Below are 15,488 nucleotides of genomic sequence, written 5' to 3' on the forward strand. Positions count from 1 at the left end.
TTTCAAATCGTACGGTTTAATTGAACTTGCTAGTAATGGACTCTTTTCTCTGTTTATATTCAATCTTATAATAACATTGTTGACGGATAGATTCAAAAAACGATGATAATTTTTTGCAATTTGCTTACAGGTCTTTCTTGTGTCCATTTTATTCAATTTCAATTTATAAAATGCTGTCATGCATGTCAGTTCAACAACTACCATACACTTATATTTAACATTCAACAACTAACGTGCGATGCACATTTTTCTCACTGGTCTTGGAAAAGTAGGAGGGTAAGGAAGAGTAGATGGAAATGTATACTTGCTCATTTATATGGAAACTCCGTCAAGATGATATGGCAAAATTGGGACATGTTTTTGGATTTTAGGTGTGAATCATGGTTGGTTAAAAAAATAAGTTAGTCTACTTATACACTTTTTGTGTACACGTAAGGGGGTGTAATTCATTATGTATACTAGAAGTGTACATATAACATCATTCAAAAAAACTTATTTCAGGGACTCATCAAACCTTCTTGAAAGAGATATACTTTTGACCTAGACTTTCATAAGGTGACAAGCTGTAGATCACAACCTGTCGATCAGAGAATGATCACTTTCTTTTGATAAGGCATTAGTTTGGAAGCGCGACTTTTTTTTTTCTATAATAGATGATATATTAAATTGATCACCTCTCCTCGTAATCTTATGCGCAATTGCAATGTGGCTTTATTGATCATTCGTACAAAAAAGAGTTTTCGTAATCATACTTACTTATTATGATAGCAACATTAACCTCTCCAATCTCGATCGATTGATCGAAAGTAAAATCCATGTGCCTCTTGATTAATTGGAAAGGTAAAAATACAAAAGAGACGAAATCAATTAGACTCTAGGCCACGTGGCATCTGTGAACTTTGCACACGTGCCCATTCATCATCAATTTTACAACTAAACCTCTTCATACATGTCATCAATAGTCATTATATCTTTTCATTAGGGCTTATGTGTCAACATGCGATTGGTTATCACTTGGCTGGAAAACTTTTTGAATTCTACCTATCCACTACAAAAGTACCTTCATAAGACCATCTAAATACAAAAGTCTCTTTATTTTAGAGAGTTAAAAATAAGTTCTAAGAGACTCTATTTTTTAATGTACAATTCTTACATTTAATAACTCACATATTTCAATATTGGAAAACTTTTTGAATTCTACCTATCCACTACAAGAGTACCTTCATAAGACTATCTAAATACAAAAGTCTCTTTATTTTAAAGAGTTAAAAATAAGTTCTAAGAGACTCTATTTTTTAATGTACAATTCTTACATTTAATAATTCACATATTTCAATATTGTACTTCTTAAACTAATTAAATCATATTTAAATTAACTAGTCATTGACATACAAAAATTATTTTAAGTTGAAGTATGGGAAAAAATCAATATTTATTTTTTGAGAAAAGTAAAATAAAGAGCCAAAATAGATAGCATTGTTGGAGGGTATAAAATTTTTGACTCTCTAAATTTAAAGTTGTACCTTTATAAATAAAGATTATCTTGGAGATGCTATAAGGAATATGATATTTATACATAATGTCGTGTCCATAATGGTGTCCACCTCCTTACATGATGGTGGATTCCACTTCAGATAAATTATATTTTATTGAAAGTGGGCTCCCTTCCGTGTGAGGGGGTGAATACCGTTATGGACATCCTAATGTATGTGTAACCTCACCTATGCTATAATAGGAGGTTGGGATGAAGGGAAAAAAAGCAAATGTAAGTGTAGTCCATCTTTCTTTCTTCTCGTGTTACTTGAGTTCCGTAGGTATCTCAGAGGAGCTATCTACTTCTAGTTGATCTGTGGAAAATCAATTTTAGAAAGTAGACATCGTTCCTGGCTCATAATATTGTGATTGTTCATATGATTTATGATTATGTAAGTTTTTGTAAAAATTCATGGCGATCGGTGTTCATAATTTTGTCATGTAAATATTATTGGGGTTCATAAGTTTGTCATATAAATATTAGTTACAGTTGTTACAAGCAAACTGAAACGGAATTATTCTTTGGTCTTGGATTTGGTTCAACATTTAAAATTTAAATGAAGTTTTTCGCGTCGGATTGAATTTATTTGACTCTTTTTCATCTAAAAAATCAATTGTGTGTGTGTGTGTTTTTTTTAATAAAGTAGTTGCAACCTTAATTTTGTAGTTTGATTTTAGTTAGTTAGAACGTCAGAAATTTTTTAAATATGAGATGCTCTCTATTCTCTATTTTAAATGGCCGATCTTTAAAATTATGGTTTCATAAGACTTTTTAAATTAACATTGTAATTTAGATAGTGGACTCACTCTTTATAATTAAATACAATCAAAGTGTGTTTCAATTTTTAATGTAGAATAATAATAAAATAATCTAAAGAAAAGTTAGTTAAAATAAAATATAGATAAAAATGATAAATATATTTTGGGAGTAGTAAAAGTAAGTGTTAAATATTAAGAGCTTGTTGGAATACTTCAAAATTTTAACGCTCTAAATTTAAGGATGCTCTTCAAATGATAGAATATGGTCTTTAAAAAAAGAGAATCTCTTGGAGATCTTCTTTTATAACTGTATTTTATACATTTATTTGGACATAAAAATATATACATTTAATAGTTCTTTTAAGCATTATAACCTAATTTATTGTATATTTTGTTTATTAGGTAAAATTCGATTATTGGAAGTGGAATTGAAAGAAAGAAGAGAAAAACGCGTGAAAAATGTTGAAGTACAAAGTTTGAAAACTAAATTGTAAATATTCAGCGGTTGATTTGGACCACAAGAGATACTTTGAAGATTGCTAGGTGTAAATTAGATGCAATTAGAAGTCAATAATAAATAGAATATGATCAGAATATTACCATAAATTGATTTCTAGTCACACAAAATATCATCTAGATTTTTAGTTAAAGATTGTTAGCATTCCAACGCACTTTGAACCGCCTCAATCATATATCGAAAAAGAAAGTTATGATCAAAATACTGATCGTTGTGCAGATAAAAAAACATGCGCGGGCGAATACAACTTTTCTTATTCAATTGGAACTCTTTAGAAAACTAATTTGGATGTTATTTTCAACCAATTTTTGATTCCTACAAATACCTAATAGCAGAAAACATATAAAAAGACCTCTCCTAAGTCTCTATGTATACTCCAATACCAATTGATTATTATTATCAAATGATGAAAATTTATAATTTTTGTGAGAGAATAGATGGGGATTTGTAAAAATTCAATTAAATGAAGATTCAAACTTGATTTTTAGGCAAATAAGAGAAGGTGTAAGTGGACATTTATCAATAAATTATTGAAGAGACTCAAGATTTCAAGATTCATCTTCATCTTCTCAATTTATCAAAAATTCGAATTATGTCTTTTCGCTTAAATATGATTTCTTATAATTTTGATATATTATGCTAATTTTATACATTGCTAGGATGAGATAAATCATTGTCAAGATATTTTTAGTTTTTAAATAGTAATTTTGACTTTAATTTGGTTTGGTTTGGTTTGGTTTGTGGATGTTTATTAGCGTTCTTTTCAATTGTTTAATTACTAACTGAATTGTTTAGTATGTTTTATTATTATCGAGAAAGATAATAGGGTTTAAGAACAAACATTGTAATGTTCCATAAAAGATGGAAATATACCTCTATGCTTTTATATAGTTTCAATAGGTGTTGTAGCACTTGTTAATGTATTTTATTATGTGGAGGTCAGAGTGTCGACCGACGATTGTATAAGTTTTGGAATATTAGATAGACTGCAAGAGTGAGTGTGAGAGTCGAGACAACGTTATGCACTCTATGTAGGTGTTTAGGGTTATTTAGTGGATTTGATCTTGTTTGGCTAAGAAATGAAATAATAAAATGGGTAATTGGGCCAAAAATTAGAAATGAAACAAATTATTGGGCCAAAAATTTGGATTTAGAAATCATTAATTTGTTAATTTGTTTAGAAAAAATTAAAATTAAAATAATTTGATTTACTCAATATAAAAAAAAATTAGAAAGATTCGGTTCTTATTCGGTTCTTCGGTTCTTGGTCTAGAACCAAGAACCGAACCGTACCCGTCGGTTCTCAATTCAGATACCCGTTCGGGTATTTAATTTGACAAGAACCGTCGGGTTCGGATCGGTTCGGTTCGGGTTCGGTTCGGTTCGGGTTCGGTTCGGTTCGGGAGATTTGCCCAGCCCTATTCAAAACGATTTTAATTGGGAGTTTAGTAACTGTTACCGCTCAATGTTTCATAGTTATAATTGTATGAGTAAGAACTCTTAACCAAGATGGGGATGTAGCTCAGATGGTAGAGCGCTCGCTTAGCATGCGAGAGGTACGGGGATCGATACCCCGCATCTCCATTTTGTGTGTGACTCGATTTTTTTCCTTATTTTTTCATTTTTGGATTTATATCATTTCAAGATGCGGTGCGTTTAACATTTGCAGTTTCGAACGTACTATGATTATCTTAATCAAAGATAAGACAGTCCCTACCATCCCCAAATTCTGACTTCAATGCATTGCCAGATTTACTGTTCATCACACTCTTCAACCGATTGATCATAGATACTGCAAGATCCTGCATCAGATTCACGTTCTGGAATCAATATTTTAAGACAGCCCAGAAAAAAGAAATTCAAGATTTTGCATAGAAACAAGCAAATAATGAGCAAGACAGTGAGGAAACTGCAAGTGGCATCGCCCGTGCCCGCGGATATAGATATAGCTAATTCAGTTGAACCACTTCATATCTCTGAGATTGCCCAAGAACTAAATCTTAGTCCCCACCATTACGATCTCTATGGCAAGTACAAAGCCAAGGTATTACTTTTTTCTGTGTTCTTGTGTTGATTTGCTTATCCACTTCTATTTATAAACTAGTTAGCATTATCATATGTTGGGCGATGATCTATATGCATGCTTATAAGTATGCACTAGACTAGAGCTTGTCTGTTTTGCAATTCATTTGCATTTTATTTGATGTTCGAAATTGGGTGACTAATTTTAGTTTTGTGAACATTATAGGTATTACTGTCAGTGATTGATGAACTGAAAGGTAAAGGAGATGGGTTTTATGTGGTGGTTGGAGGGATTACTCCTACACCTCTTGGAGAAGGCAAGTCCACTACTACTGTTGGTCTTTGTCAAGCATTGGGAGCTTTTCTTGATAAAAAGGTAATATTTATGTAATCTTTTATTTGTCTATATTTCTAGCATAAGTTTCTTTATCTTTACTCCTTTTTCGGCTTTCAAGTAGCGTACATATATATTTTACTATTTTAGATCAAGTTAAGCCTCTTATTAAGGTTTTTCAGTTTTGTCTTCTGGATGAAACCAGGAGAGTGAGTAAAAAGTGAAATGAAACGAAAGTTGATGTTTCTTGATATTGGGAGCTGATCAAAAAATCAAAATCCCATTGGGCATGAAGAAACAGCTGTTAAACTTTGAAAGCATGGATCTTACCAAACTAATAAAGTGCATTTGATGCAGCAACAAAAAATATTGTTAGAATCCAATGAATGGGAATTGAATTTTGGCATATCCCTACATCCTGTTGTAGGACATTTTCTCCTTTAGCCTTATTATTTGACATCACAATTTAATAGTTTCAAACAAAGAGTTATCTGATGTAAATGCCAAAGAAATTGCTAGCCTGATGAATTGTAATGAATATACCATTCTAACAGCTCTCTTTCTTATATTGTTCTAAAGAGAGTATTATTTCTCCTCCCTTCTGTCTGGTTCTTGTAGGTGGTCACATGCCTTCGCCAACCATCACAAGGGCCTACATTTGGAATCAAAGGTGGTGCAGCAGGTGGAGGTTATAGCCAAGTAATCCCAATGGATGAGTTCAATCTTCACTTGACAGGGGATATCCATGCAATAACAGCTGCAAATAACCTTCTTGCAGCAGCCATTGATACTAGAATTTTCCATGAATCCACACAATCTGATAAGGCTCTGTTCAACAGGTTATGCCCACCGAATAAAGAAGGTAGAAGGAGTTTCAACGACATAATGTTTACCCGTTTGAAGAAACTTGGCATCTCCAAGACCAACCCTGAAGAGCTTACACCAGAAGAAGTTAATAAATTTGCCAGGCTCGATATCAATCCTGAATCCATCACATGGAGAAGAGTAATGGATGTAAATGACCGATTCCTGAGGAAAATTACTATTGGCCAGGGTCCTGAAGAAAAGGGGATGGTAAGAGAATCCGGATTTGACATTTCTGTAGCTAGTGAAATAATGGCAGTGTTGGCTCTAACAACGTCCCTATCTGACATGAGAGAGAGGCTTGGCAAAATGGTAATTGGAAATAGCAAGGCTGGTGATCCCATTACAGCTGATGATCTCGGAGTTGGAGGTGCTCTGACTGTGTTGATGAAAGATGCCATTAATCCTACATTGATGCAAACTCTTGAGGGCACCCCTGTCCTTGTCCATGCCGGTCCTTTTGCAAATATTGCTCATGGGAACTCATCAATTGTTGCAGATAAAATAGCACTAAAGCTGGTGGGACCCGATGGCTTTGTGGTTACTGAAGCAGGCTTTGGGGCTGATATTGGAACAGAGAAGTTTATGAATATTAAGTGTCGATATAGCGGTTTAACCCCTCAGTGTGCTGTTATTGTAGCAACCATAAGGGCCCTCAAAATGCACGGTGGAGGGCCTCAGGTTGTGGCTGGCAAGCCTCTTGACCGTGCCTATGTGACTGAGAATGTGGCTCTTGTTGAAGCTGGTTGCATTAATCTGGCCCGGCATATCTCAAATACAAAGGCTTATGGTGTTAATGTTGTTGTTGCTGTCAACAAGTTTTCAACTGATTCTGGAGCTGAACTAAGTGTAGTCAGGAATGCGGCTTTAGAAGCAGGGGCTTTTGATGCTGTTATTTGTTCTCACCACGCACACGGTGGTAAAGGAGCGGTTAGTTACTAAATTTAGTGTTTGTTTTTAGGGGTTGTTGATTATATAAAGTAATATATCATTGCTAAACTTACTAGCGCTGAGGATGAAATTAATCCTGGCCCAAGTAAAAAGAGATGAAAGAAAAGGACAACTGAAAAGCAGTAGTAGTAAAAGAACATAATAAGATCCCATGAAAGTCAAAAAACCTATGGCAAAATACCCTTCACCAAATTTATGCAGTAATCATTTTAAAATCCATAGTAGTTGTATGTCGATCTGTACCTAATGCAGCACCAACTCGAACAATTAATTGAAAGTGAGAACGGATCTATGGGGAGGAGGGAATTGAGAGAAGAGTGGGGTAGAAGAAGAATCAGTAGAAGACAGATGGAGCGAAGAGAGAAAGTTGCCACAAGCCACCAAAATAATTTTTTCATTCATCAACTAATGAAATTACACAGCAAAGTAGGTTTAAATAGTAAAAAGCCAAAACCCTAATTAGAATGGGCTTGAGCTAATATAAGCCTAATTACATAAAGAAGAATCCAAAACAAAAATAAGGTCCACAAAACAAAATAAGGTCGAACTAGAAATAAAAATAGATGACTCTCCCCGGGGGGGAGAAAACTCGACCCCGTAGAGTTGATAGATTACTGTGGACTGCATTCAATCTCCCAACCATTAGTTGAGTGATTGGGCAAACTTCTTCTGACGTCTGTAAAATTGTATCAGTACCCATCTGAATGGTGAAAGTACACCACTTTATTGTTTTGTTACTGATACTCCTTGTTTGTCTCTTCCCGTTTCTTGTTGTTTCCCTCTTGTTGACGTCATAGCAAATTCTAAAGGATTAGCCTAGTCTTTTGTTGAGCTATATTGTCAGGTCAATATTGTTATGAGATTTTGCTTTTGGTTTGCATGTCTATTTAACATGTGTCATGCTTTAAAGAGAAGGGAAATGATCCATTTCATTGAAACCAATGAAATAATTAAGCCATTCTAGTAGTTTTTCATTTTGGTTAGTTAATAGTAAGGTGATCAGCCTGCTCCCATAGCTGGATACTTGTATTCGACAGCAAATAAGCTATCCCTTCCTGCGGCTAATTCGACTCATCTGTTCCTTCGATAGAATCATGTGCTAAAGTCTAAACTTTTTCGACATGATAGCTGTAGAAATGCTCAGAGATGCACAATTTAATAAAGAAAAACAGTCTAAGAAACTGATAACTTACTGAAGATCTTAAATGCCTGCACAAAACTTCCAATAGCAGCCCCTTTTTACACATTAAAGACACTTGTGGAATCCCCTGCTATTTAATCTAGTCAATGGACAATCTCGTGGGAGTAATAAATAGTATGTTGTAAATTTGGAATGCTTGTTTGATAATTCCCAATGGTTTTTTAGTTGTGTCCCAAAATGGCCCAACGCCTTAAGGACATATCTTGAGTTTTTAAGACTGGGGCATATTTTCTTTTAATTATCAACTGAGGGTTTTATTGTGGTCAGTAATGTCAAATTTGATCGCCAGGGTTTGACATCATGAGCGTATATAGAATCTTGAATCTTCAGTTCTAGTAAAAATCCTTGATGCCAAAGCATAAGTTTAAAGGTATGCAAGCTTTAGTAAAAAATTCACAGCATAATTCAACTTCCTTAACTACCAAAAGGTTTATTAGACTCTTTCTTGCAATTTTGTGCCGTCTTCGTACTGCCTTTTATCTGCAAAATTTTACACTGTATTTTATGTTGACTGAAATATGTGTGTGTGTGTGTGTGTATAATTTTTATTTTTTAATTTTTAATTTCTTTATTATTATTATTATTATTTTTTTTCAGGTTGACCTTGGCATTGCAGTTCAAAAAGCCTGTGAAAATGTGACACAGCCATTGAGATTCTTGTATCCCTTGGATATAAGTATCAAAGAAAAAATAGAGGCAATAGCGAAGTCATATGGTGCCAGTGGTGTTGAGTACTCAGAACAAGTAAAGTGTTTGACATTCACAGTGTTTCTTTTCATTCCCATTTCTGCTCAACATCTTGTATTTGAGTTAAATTTTTGATGTTTCGCATGCTTATCAGTCTTGATTTGAAATTATATAGAGATCATGCTGACTTTCTGCGTCTTCTTAAATATTTTTTTCTTTGGCTAAGTTAATTGTCTACATGCTGGACTATGACATTGACCTAGAGAGATAACCTGCCTTTTAACATGGAAGTGACTTGACACAGGAGCGTATAACTTGTTAAAGAACAATCGAAGATCAAGAAAAGAAGAGGGGGGGGGGGGGGGGGGGTCACAATGGACCGCTTAAATTCCAAACTTGCCTTAAGCAGTTTATGTTTTTTTGATAAAGCCTTTCAGTTGTCACAAACACCCAACCCAAGAAAACTCAACACAATAAAATGGACAAAAAGGCAATTTTATTTATTTATTTATTTATTTATTATTATTATTATTATTATTACAGTTGCTGGAATCCAAAAATTGTGCATAACTACACGATCTAATTTTGGTAGCGCGTTTTCTTTGTTTTTATCTGATATTCATCCAATTAAATATAGTTATCTTAGCCTCCGTTTGTATAACAAAATATAAATGGTTTATAAATTCAGTTAAAATCAAACATTAATTTCAACCACATATTTATAATTACTATTCATTATTCACGCTTCGTGGGGTCCACTACTATTCCTCTTTATAAACCATTTATAACTTTGCCAAACGGAGGCTAATTTATTACGATGGTTAATCCATATCCTACAGTGCACCTTATGTCTCAAATAGAAAACAGGCTAAGAAAGAAAGTTTTTTCAATGTGGTCAATCAAGGTTACTTTCGTATGGTTTTTACTTCAACTTTTGATTTTGATTTCTTTGTTTTTGGACGTGCAGGCAGAGAAACAGATTGAGGTGTATAGCAAGCAAGGATTTTCCCACTTGCCAATCTGCATGGCAAAAACACAGTATTCATTTTCTCATGACGCTTCAGCGAAAGGTGCTCCAAGTGGTTTTGTCCTACCAATCAGGGACGTCAGGGCAAGCATTGGTGCCGGATTTATCTATCCTTTAGTCGGGACAATGAGTACGATGCCTGGTCTACCAACAAGGCCTTGCTTCTATGACATTGACCTTGATGCCGCCACAGGGAGGGTTATTGGTCTTTCTTAAGAATCGGATAAAGCTCTTCGAACTTAGATTTCGCTTTCTTGTTGGAATATAGAATGAATGGATGACGAATGAAAGCTGATGTGGATCTCGAAGTATTCTGTGAGACATTTGTAATTCCTCCCTTTCTGCTTACAAATAATTTAACTGTACAAGTAGAATAAATAATTGATCTGACTTCAGATGTCTCGATTCTTAACAAGAATGCCCGTTTATGTTGAAAGTTGTGAACATCTCTGCACAGTTTGTTGGTACTTCGGCTATCTTGGTAGAAATTTGACATCCTTTTTTGCGTCTGAATAGAGAATTCCATTGGGGTTTCTACTTTATTGTGCTTTTGATGTTTCTTTGCCATTATTTGCAACAAAATCAATTGAATAAACAAACTTGAATTACAAATTTATTGATTGAAAATTTGACATGATAAATGCATATGGAACTTGATGTCAAAATTCACAGTTATACACTTCTCTATCTTTGCGGTAAAGAAAAAATGGTCCGTACTTTCAACATCTGTTTCAAATGCTTGTCTAATTAACACGTTTGCAATGAGCCCTGATCTCTCTATTGTTTCCTATCAAGGGATTTAATCATGGACTGAACAAAAGCATCGAAAAATTCACTCTGGCTATTGCCAAACCCGTTGACAATAAACACTGTATCAGCTCTACTTGTTGAGAACAGTTCTTGGTCTGTCTGAAGAAATCCAATGTTACTCTGGAGGTTTGTGAAGTAGTCATTGTCAAAACTAGGGTTGTCAATCGGGCTCGCCGATGGCTCGGCCCAGGAAAAGTCCGAGCCTACTTGGCTCAGGGCTCGGTAGACTTGAGCCAAGGCTCGAGCTAAGCACCATTTCGGGGACACGGGCTTTGCCCGAGTTGGCCTGTGAGCCCGCAAGCCTTTATCTATAAAAAAACAAGAAAAAAGAAACAACTTAACTTGTAAATGGCAGTAAAATGATGCCTTGAAAGGCAGCGAATTGCTGCCTTAAAACTGTTGCCTTTAAAGGCAGCGACTTAATATAGAGAAGGAAAAAAAAAAAAAAAAAAAAGAGAAAAAAAGGGCCTGCTCGGCTCGAGCCTAAAATTTTTGGGCGAGCTTTTGCTCGGCCTGGCTTAGACCCGAAAAAAAGTTCGATCATTTTAATCGAGCAGAGCTTAAGCCTCAAGTTTCGGCTCGTTGACATCCCTAGTCAAAACCATTGGGACTTGAAGGATCAAGATTAGCTATGGTAGTGTCATCTCCACCTTGAAGACAGGTTTGACGTAATGTATCCAGATAAGTAGAGTCCACGCTCGGGTTAGCATTCCCTGTGCTGCTGAAATCGTAAAGCTGGTAGCCCTCCCAAAAGTATGAGGACTTGAAGATTAATACTAATATCCAAATTTCGAGAACCAAAATATAAATATTCAGTAGTTGATTTGAACCATAAAATAATGATTTAAGACCACATATGATCAATTAGATGTAATTAGAAGTCAAATGAGTGACATATAGTCAAAATATTTTCAGAAATCAATTTCTAGCCGCACAAGTTTGCTCTAAATTTTCAGTCTCAAATTGAGACACATTTTTTGCATAGTAAACATTAGAATTGGAAAACGATATTTCTAAAAGAATTGTATCCATTTGAGTTAGATTTTTAATATACTTTGAATCATCTCAATCGAATATTGAGAGAGAAAAATCCCGCGTGAGGATTTATACCATGTACGTGCGAGCCAGCCAATTCCCAAACACGAGGCCAAAATGTCATAACCATGCGTGCACATGGCAGTAAATCTGCCCAGACAGGGTAACTTTCCTTATTTCATACCCAATTAAATAGAACAATATAATTAACACACGGATAATAGATGTTAGGAATAACATATATCCCGTATGTAATAATCTCGATAATTGCGTTACTGAATGTGTTATCACCTAGATAATTGTACAGTTGAATGCTTTTACTCATTCAAATTTGGACTAGGAATATAACCGATTTATGTTTAGAATAAAATTAATTCATCTTGAAAAAGAACGTTGAATACAATAGAATTATCGATTATCAAAATTACATGAATGAAACTAAATTAAAAGTTGAGAATTAGAAATACAATAATAATAGGTGGATTCGGATTTTCAACTCATGCATATTATATTTAGTTTAAAAGCATTTTAGATAACTAGTAGAGTAATTTAGATATAAATAATCATCTCTTTTATTATTTACATTTGAATTTGATAACGAGTTGATACAATTTAATTTAAGGTTTATTTCCTGTGGGACAATATTCTTAACTCATCAACATCTATTACTTGTCAATGTTTATGTACACTTGCGGGAGTTGTCCGAACAACTACTAATTGTATCAGACATTTATGGGAAATATACTTCTTTTCAAATTTAGATTGAAAGAAATGATAAAGTGAGATAATAATTCTCTGGTTACAGCTATCTTAGAACAAATGACTGCTTAATATTCAGGGAGAGGTTGGTGAGTTGAGTAAACGAGTATGCATGCATGGGAAATTCTTTCTATGCATGCTATTCAACTTAGTAGAATCTCACGTTGGATTTACAGGTTGTACTTTTTCCATTAGTCCATAATTATCAGACACCCATATTCAAGGATAGTTCGGGAAGGATGATTCACTCTCGAAAAGGAATCTATTGATTCTCTCCTAATTGGTTGGATCGTAGGTGCACTTCACTCCAGTAGAAATTAATATATTTATTTCTTTTCTAAAATTACCCTTAATTAGGCCATAAAATATTTTTACCATACATGTGTGTTACGGGGTTGGACACAAAAAATTTTAGTTAGGGGGTACAATCAAACTTTGCTCAAATCAAATATTTTGTTCTTAATTTTTGAATGATTTATACTTAATCCGAGAAAATACAGATTTACATTTAAAAAATATTTATTCATTAATATTTTGTTCATCACAAGAAAATTCATATTTACGTTTAAAAAATTTATAGTGTAATTAATACAAAAAATCAATTTAAGTAGGAGTGGGCGCGGTCCGGTTTGGTATGCTTCCGTTTAAAAAATTTATAGTGTATTTAATACAAAAAATCAATTTAAGTAGGAGTGGGCGCGGTCCGGTTTGGTATGCTTCCAAAGGAAACCGAACCAAACCGAATACCAATGGAAATTTAAGAAATGGAACCATTGGTTCCATAGCTAATTGTGAAACCGAATTGGAACCGAACCAATTGGTTCCGATTCGGTCCGGTCCGATTCTTTATATTAGAAATGTCAAAATAAAATGTTTACTAATAAAAATTCTAAAAATACTATGAACGTGATACTTTTAACAAAATATAGAAGAACCAAACATATTATTCAAAGATTTATTTAGATATAAATTTACAAAGTGAAAACAAAATAAATATTTCGCATCTTATAAATGAAATTATATATTATAAATAAATTTATTTAGGTAAATTTACCTAATATTCTAATTTAGCTTAAAAATCAATTAATCAAAGAATTATAAGAAGAGACAAGGAAAGAATCAAAGAGAAGAAGGAAATTGTTGGAGTGTAAAATTAAGAAGGAACCCGATTATTTTTGATGAAAGTGTTGGAGATTAAGTCATATATTTTACCCCAAAAAAAGAGAAAAAATCTAATGAGAACCGTCTGGTTCCCGCGGTTCACAAGAAAAAATCCATGAGAACTGTCGGTTCTTAAAAATTTGTCCCAAAATCAAATTGTTTTTTAGAAGATTATGAATCGAATCGGTTGGTTCTAAACGGTTCCGGCCCGGTTCCACCAGTTTTGGGAAAAAGTGCTCACTTCTAAATTTAAGTGATCGAAATAAAAAATATATAACCATTATTCAATCAAATTAATACAATTCGTAAAATATAAATTAAATTGGATATAATTAGTTCAGATACATTCTATGTACACAAATACGATAAGAGAAAATGCAAATTTATGTTCTAATTAATTGAAAATTTGATTGAAAAGTGAAAATTTATAGTAGATGTAAAAATTTGTAGGAAAATTAAAAGGATTAAGGTTTTGGCAAAAAGTGTGACGGAGAGAGTAAGAGAAGAGAAAAAAATTTAAATGTATTGTGATTTTGACCTGTTTGGTGGGAGTTAGAATCGCGTTTTTAGTAAATTTTGATAAAAGTTAAGGATTTCATGAAATATGTTATTAAAAATAATTGTTAACTTTGATTAGATTAAAATTTAGATTTCAATTGATATCAAACAAGACTTATATAAAAAAAAAAAATAATAAGAAAAAAATCAAAAGTTGTGAGGGAGGATGGGTTCAGCTGACCCCCTAGGACCCCCCTTGGGTCCGCCCCTATGTTCACAACGGTCAAGTGCGGGAACCAAACCGAACATTCCAACATTTGACCCAAGATGCTCATCTTCAAGATTTAGAGGCGAAGCACACGAATCAGACTTAGACGTCCCCATGGACTCTAGAGTGCAAGCCAAGAAAGCTCCCACCTAGAAGTTAAAACTATGCTTACCAACCAACAATATTAATTAATTTGATCAAATCTTGATAAATATAAGAAAAGTCTATTGTTATCAATGTCCAATGAATTAGTAAAAGCTGATAAAGTCAGAAGATAATCCCTCAACTACAATTTTCTCTCTAATGTCAAATCTTGAGGATATTTGTTGAGCAAGTCATCACTTGAATAGAGGTAATTGATTTCTAACAAAATGTACTCGAAATCGTTTAAAATGGATTTATGTTCATAGCCATCCGTGGCACATAGTGTAACTTTGATAAGTAAATTGCAATATAATTATTGCATTAATTAATAAATAATGTAGAATATATATATTTTTAATATCTTGTTATGAAATCCCCATTGCTAACACAATGAGAATTGTGTTGTATGCGTTAGAAATTATAAAATTCAAAAAATGAAAATGAAATATATGATAATCACATAATCAAAATCTAATCATTTGAATACTGCAGAAATATTTACTTAACCTTTGACTTGATTGAATGATAAATAAGATATAATTCGTAATAATACGTAAATTACTACAACTTATGCTCTTGTTTGATTTAGATAAAAATGAGATTTTCAATAGATATTGGTAAAAAATTGATAAAATGTGTGGTTAAGATATTGTAAATTCAATGAAATGGGTGATTAAAATTAATTGTTGATTTTAATTTAAATTTTAATCAAGTTATTTTTTATTGAATCAATCCGTGGCTATATATCTTCAAGTATCCTTTAGTATACGCAACTCACTAATAATAAAGAAGTCCAAAAGTTCCAACTTATTATCGACCCCAACTGATGTGACATCTAACTGCTGATGATAAGTCCTTGTCTGAGCTCCATTATCAAAAAAATCATATTTTCTCCGACTCATTTTCAACCACACTTCC

At 33.4% G+C, this 15,488-nt stretch overlaps 1 protein-coding gene and 1 non-coding gene across 2 annotated transcripts; both read left to right on the top strand.

Annotated features, from left to right (window-relative positions):
* The first annotated feature begins 4,320 nt into the window (after positions 1-4,320).
* TRNAA-AGC lies at positions 4,321-4,393 on the top strand. Its single transcript has one exon. It is a non-coding gene; the product is annotated as a tRNA-Ala (tRNA).
* Positions 4,394-4,463: 70 nt separating this feature from the next.
* LOC111386114 (formate--tetrahydrofolate ligase-like) lies at positions 4,464-10,409 on the top strand. The gene is made up of 5 exons (XM_023010550.1): positions 4,464-4,853; positions 5,058-5,207; positions 5,784-6,959; positions 8,779-8,925; positions 9,836-10,409. Exons 1-5 carry the CDS (start codon positions 4,698-4,700, stop codon positions 10,109-10,111), a joined length of 1,905 nt encoding a protein of 634 aa, XP_022866318.1. The 5' UTR covers positions 4,464-4,697; the 3' UTR covers positions 10,112-10,409.
* Positions 10,410-15,488: the final 5,079 nt, after the last annotated feature.

The sequence above is a fragment of the Olea europaea genome, unplaced genomic scaffold (genome assembly GCF_002742605.1).
Source record: "Olea europaea var. sylvestris unplaced genomic scaffold, O_europaea_v1 scaffold3427, whole genome shotgun sequence".
In the NCBI taxonomy this organism is placed as follows: domain Eukaryota; kingdom Viridiplantae; phylum Streptophyta; class Magnoliopsida; order Lamiales; family Oleaceae; genus Olea; species Olea europaea.

Excerpts from the sequence above, each read along its gene's own strand:
- LOC111386114 (XM_023010550.1), top strand. The coding sequence starts at position 4,698 with ATGAGCAAGACAGTGAGGAAACTGCAAGTGGCATCGCCCGTGCCCGCG. Across the intron at positions 4,854-5,057 it reads ATGGCAAGTACAAAGCCAAG|GTATTACTGTCAGTGATTGA; the intron begins GTATTACTTTTT and ends TGAACATTATAG. Across the intron at positions 8,926-9,835 it reads GTGTTGAGTACTCAGAACAA|GCAGAGAAACAGATTGAGGT; the intron begins GTAAAGTGTTTG and ends TTGGACGTGCAG.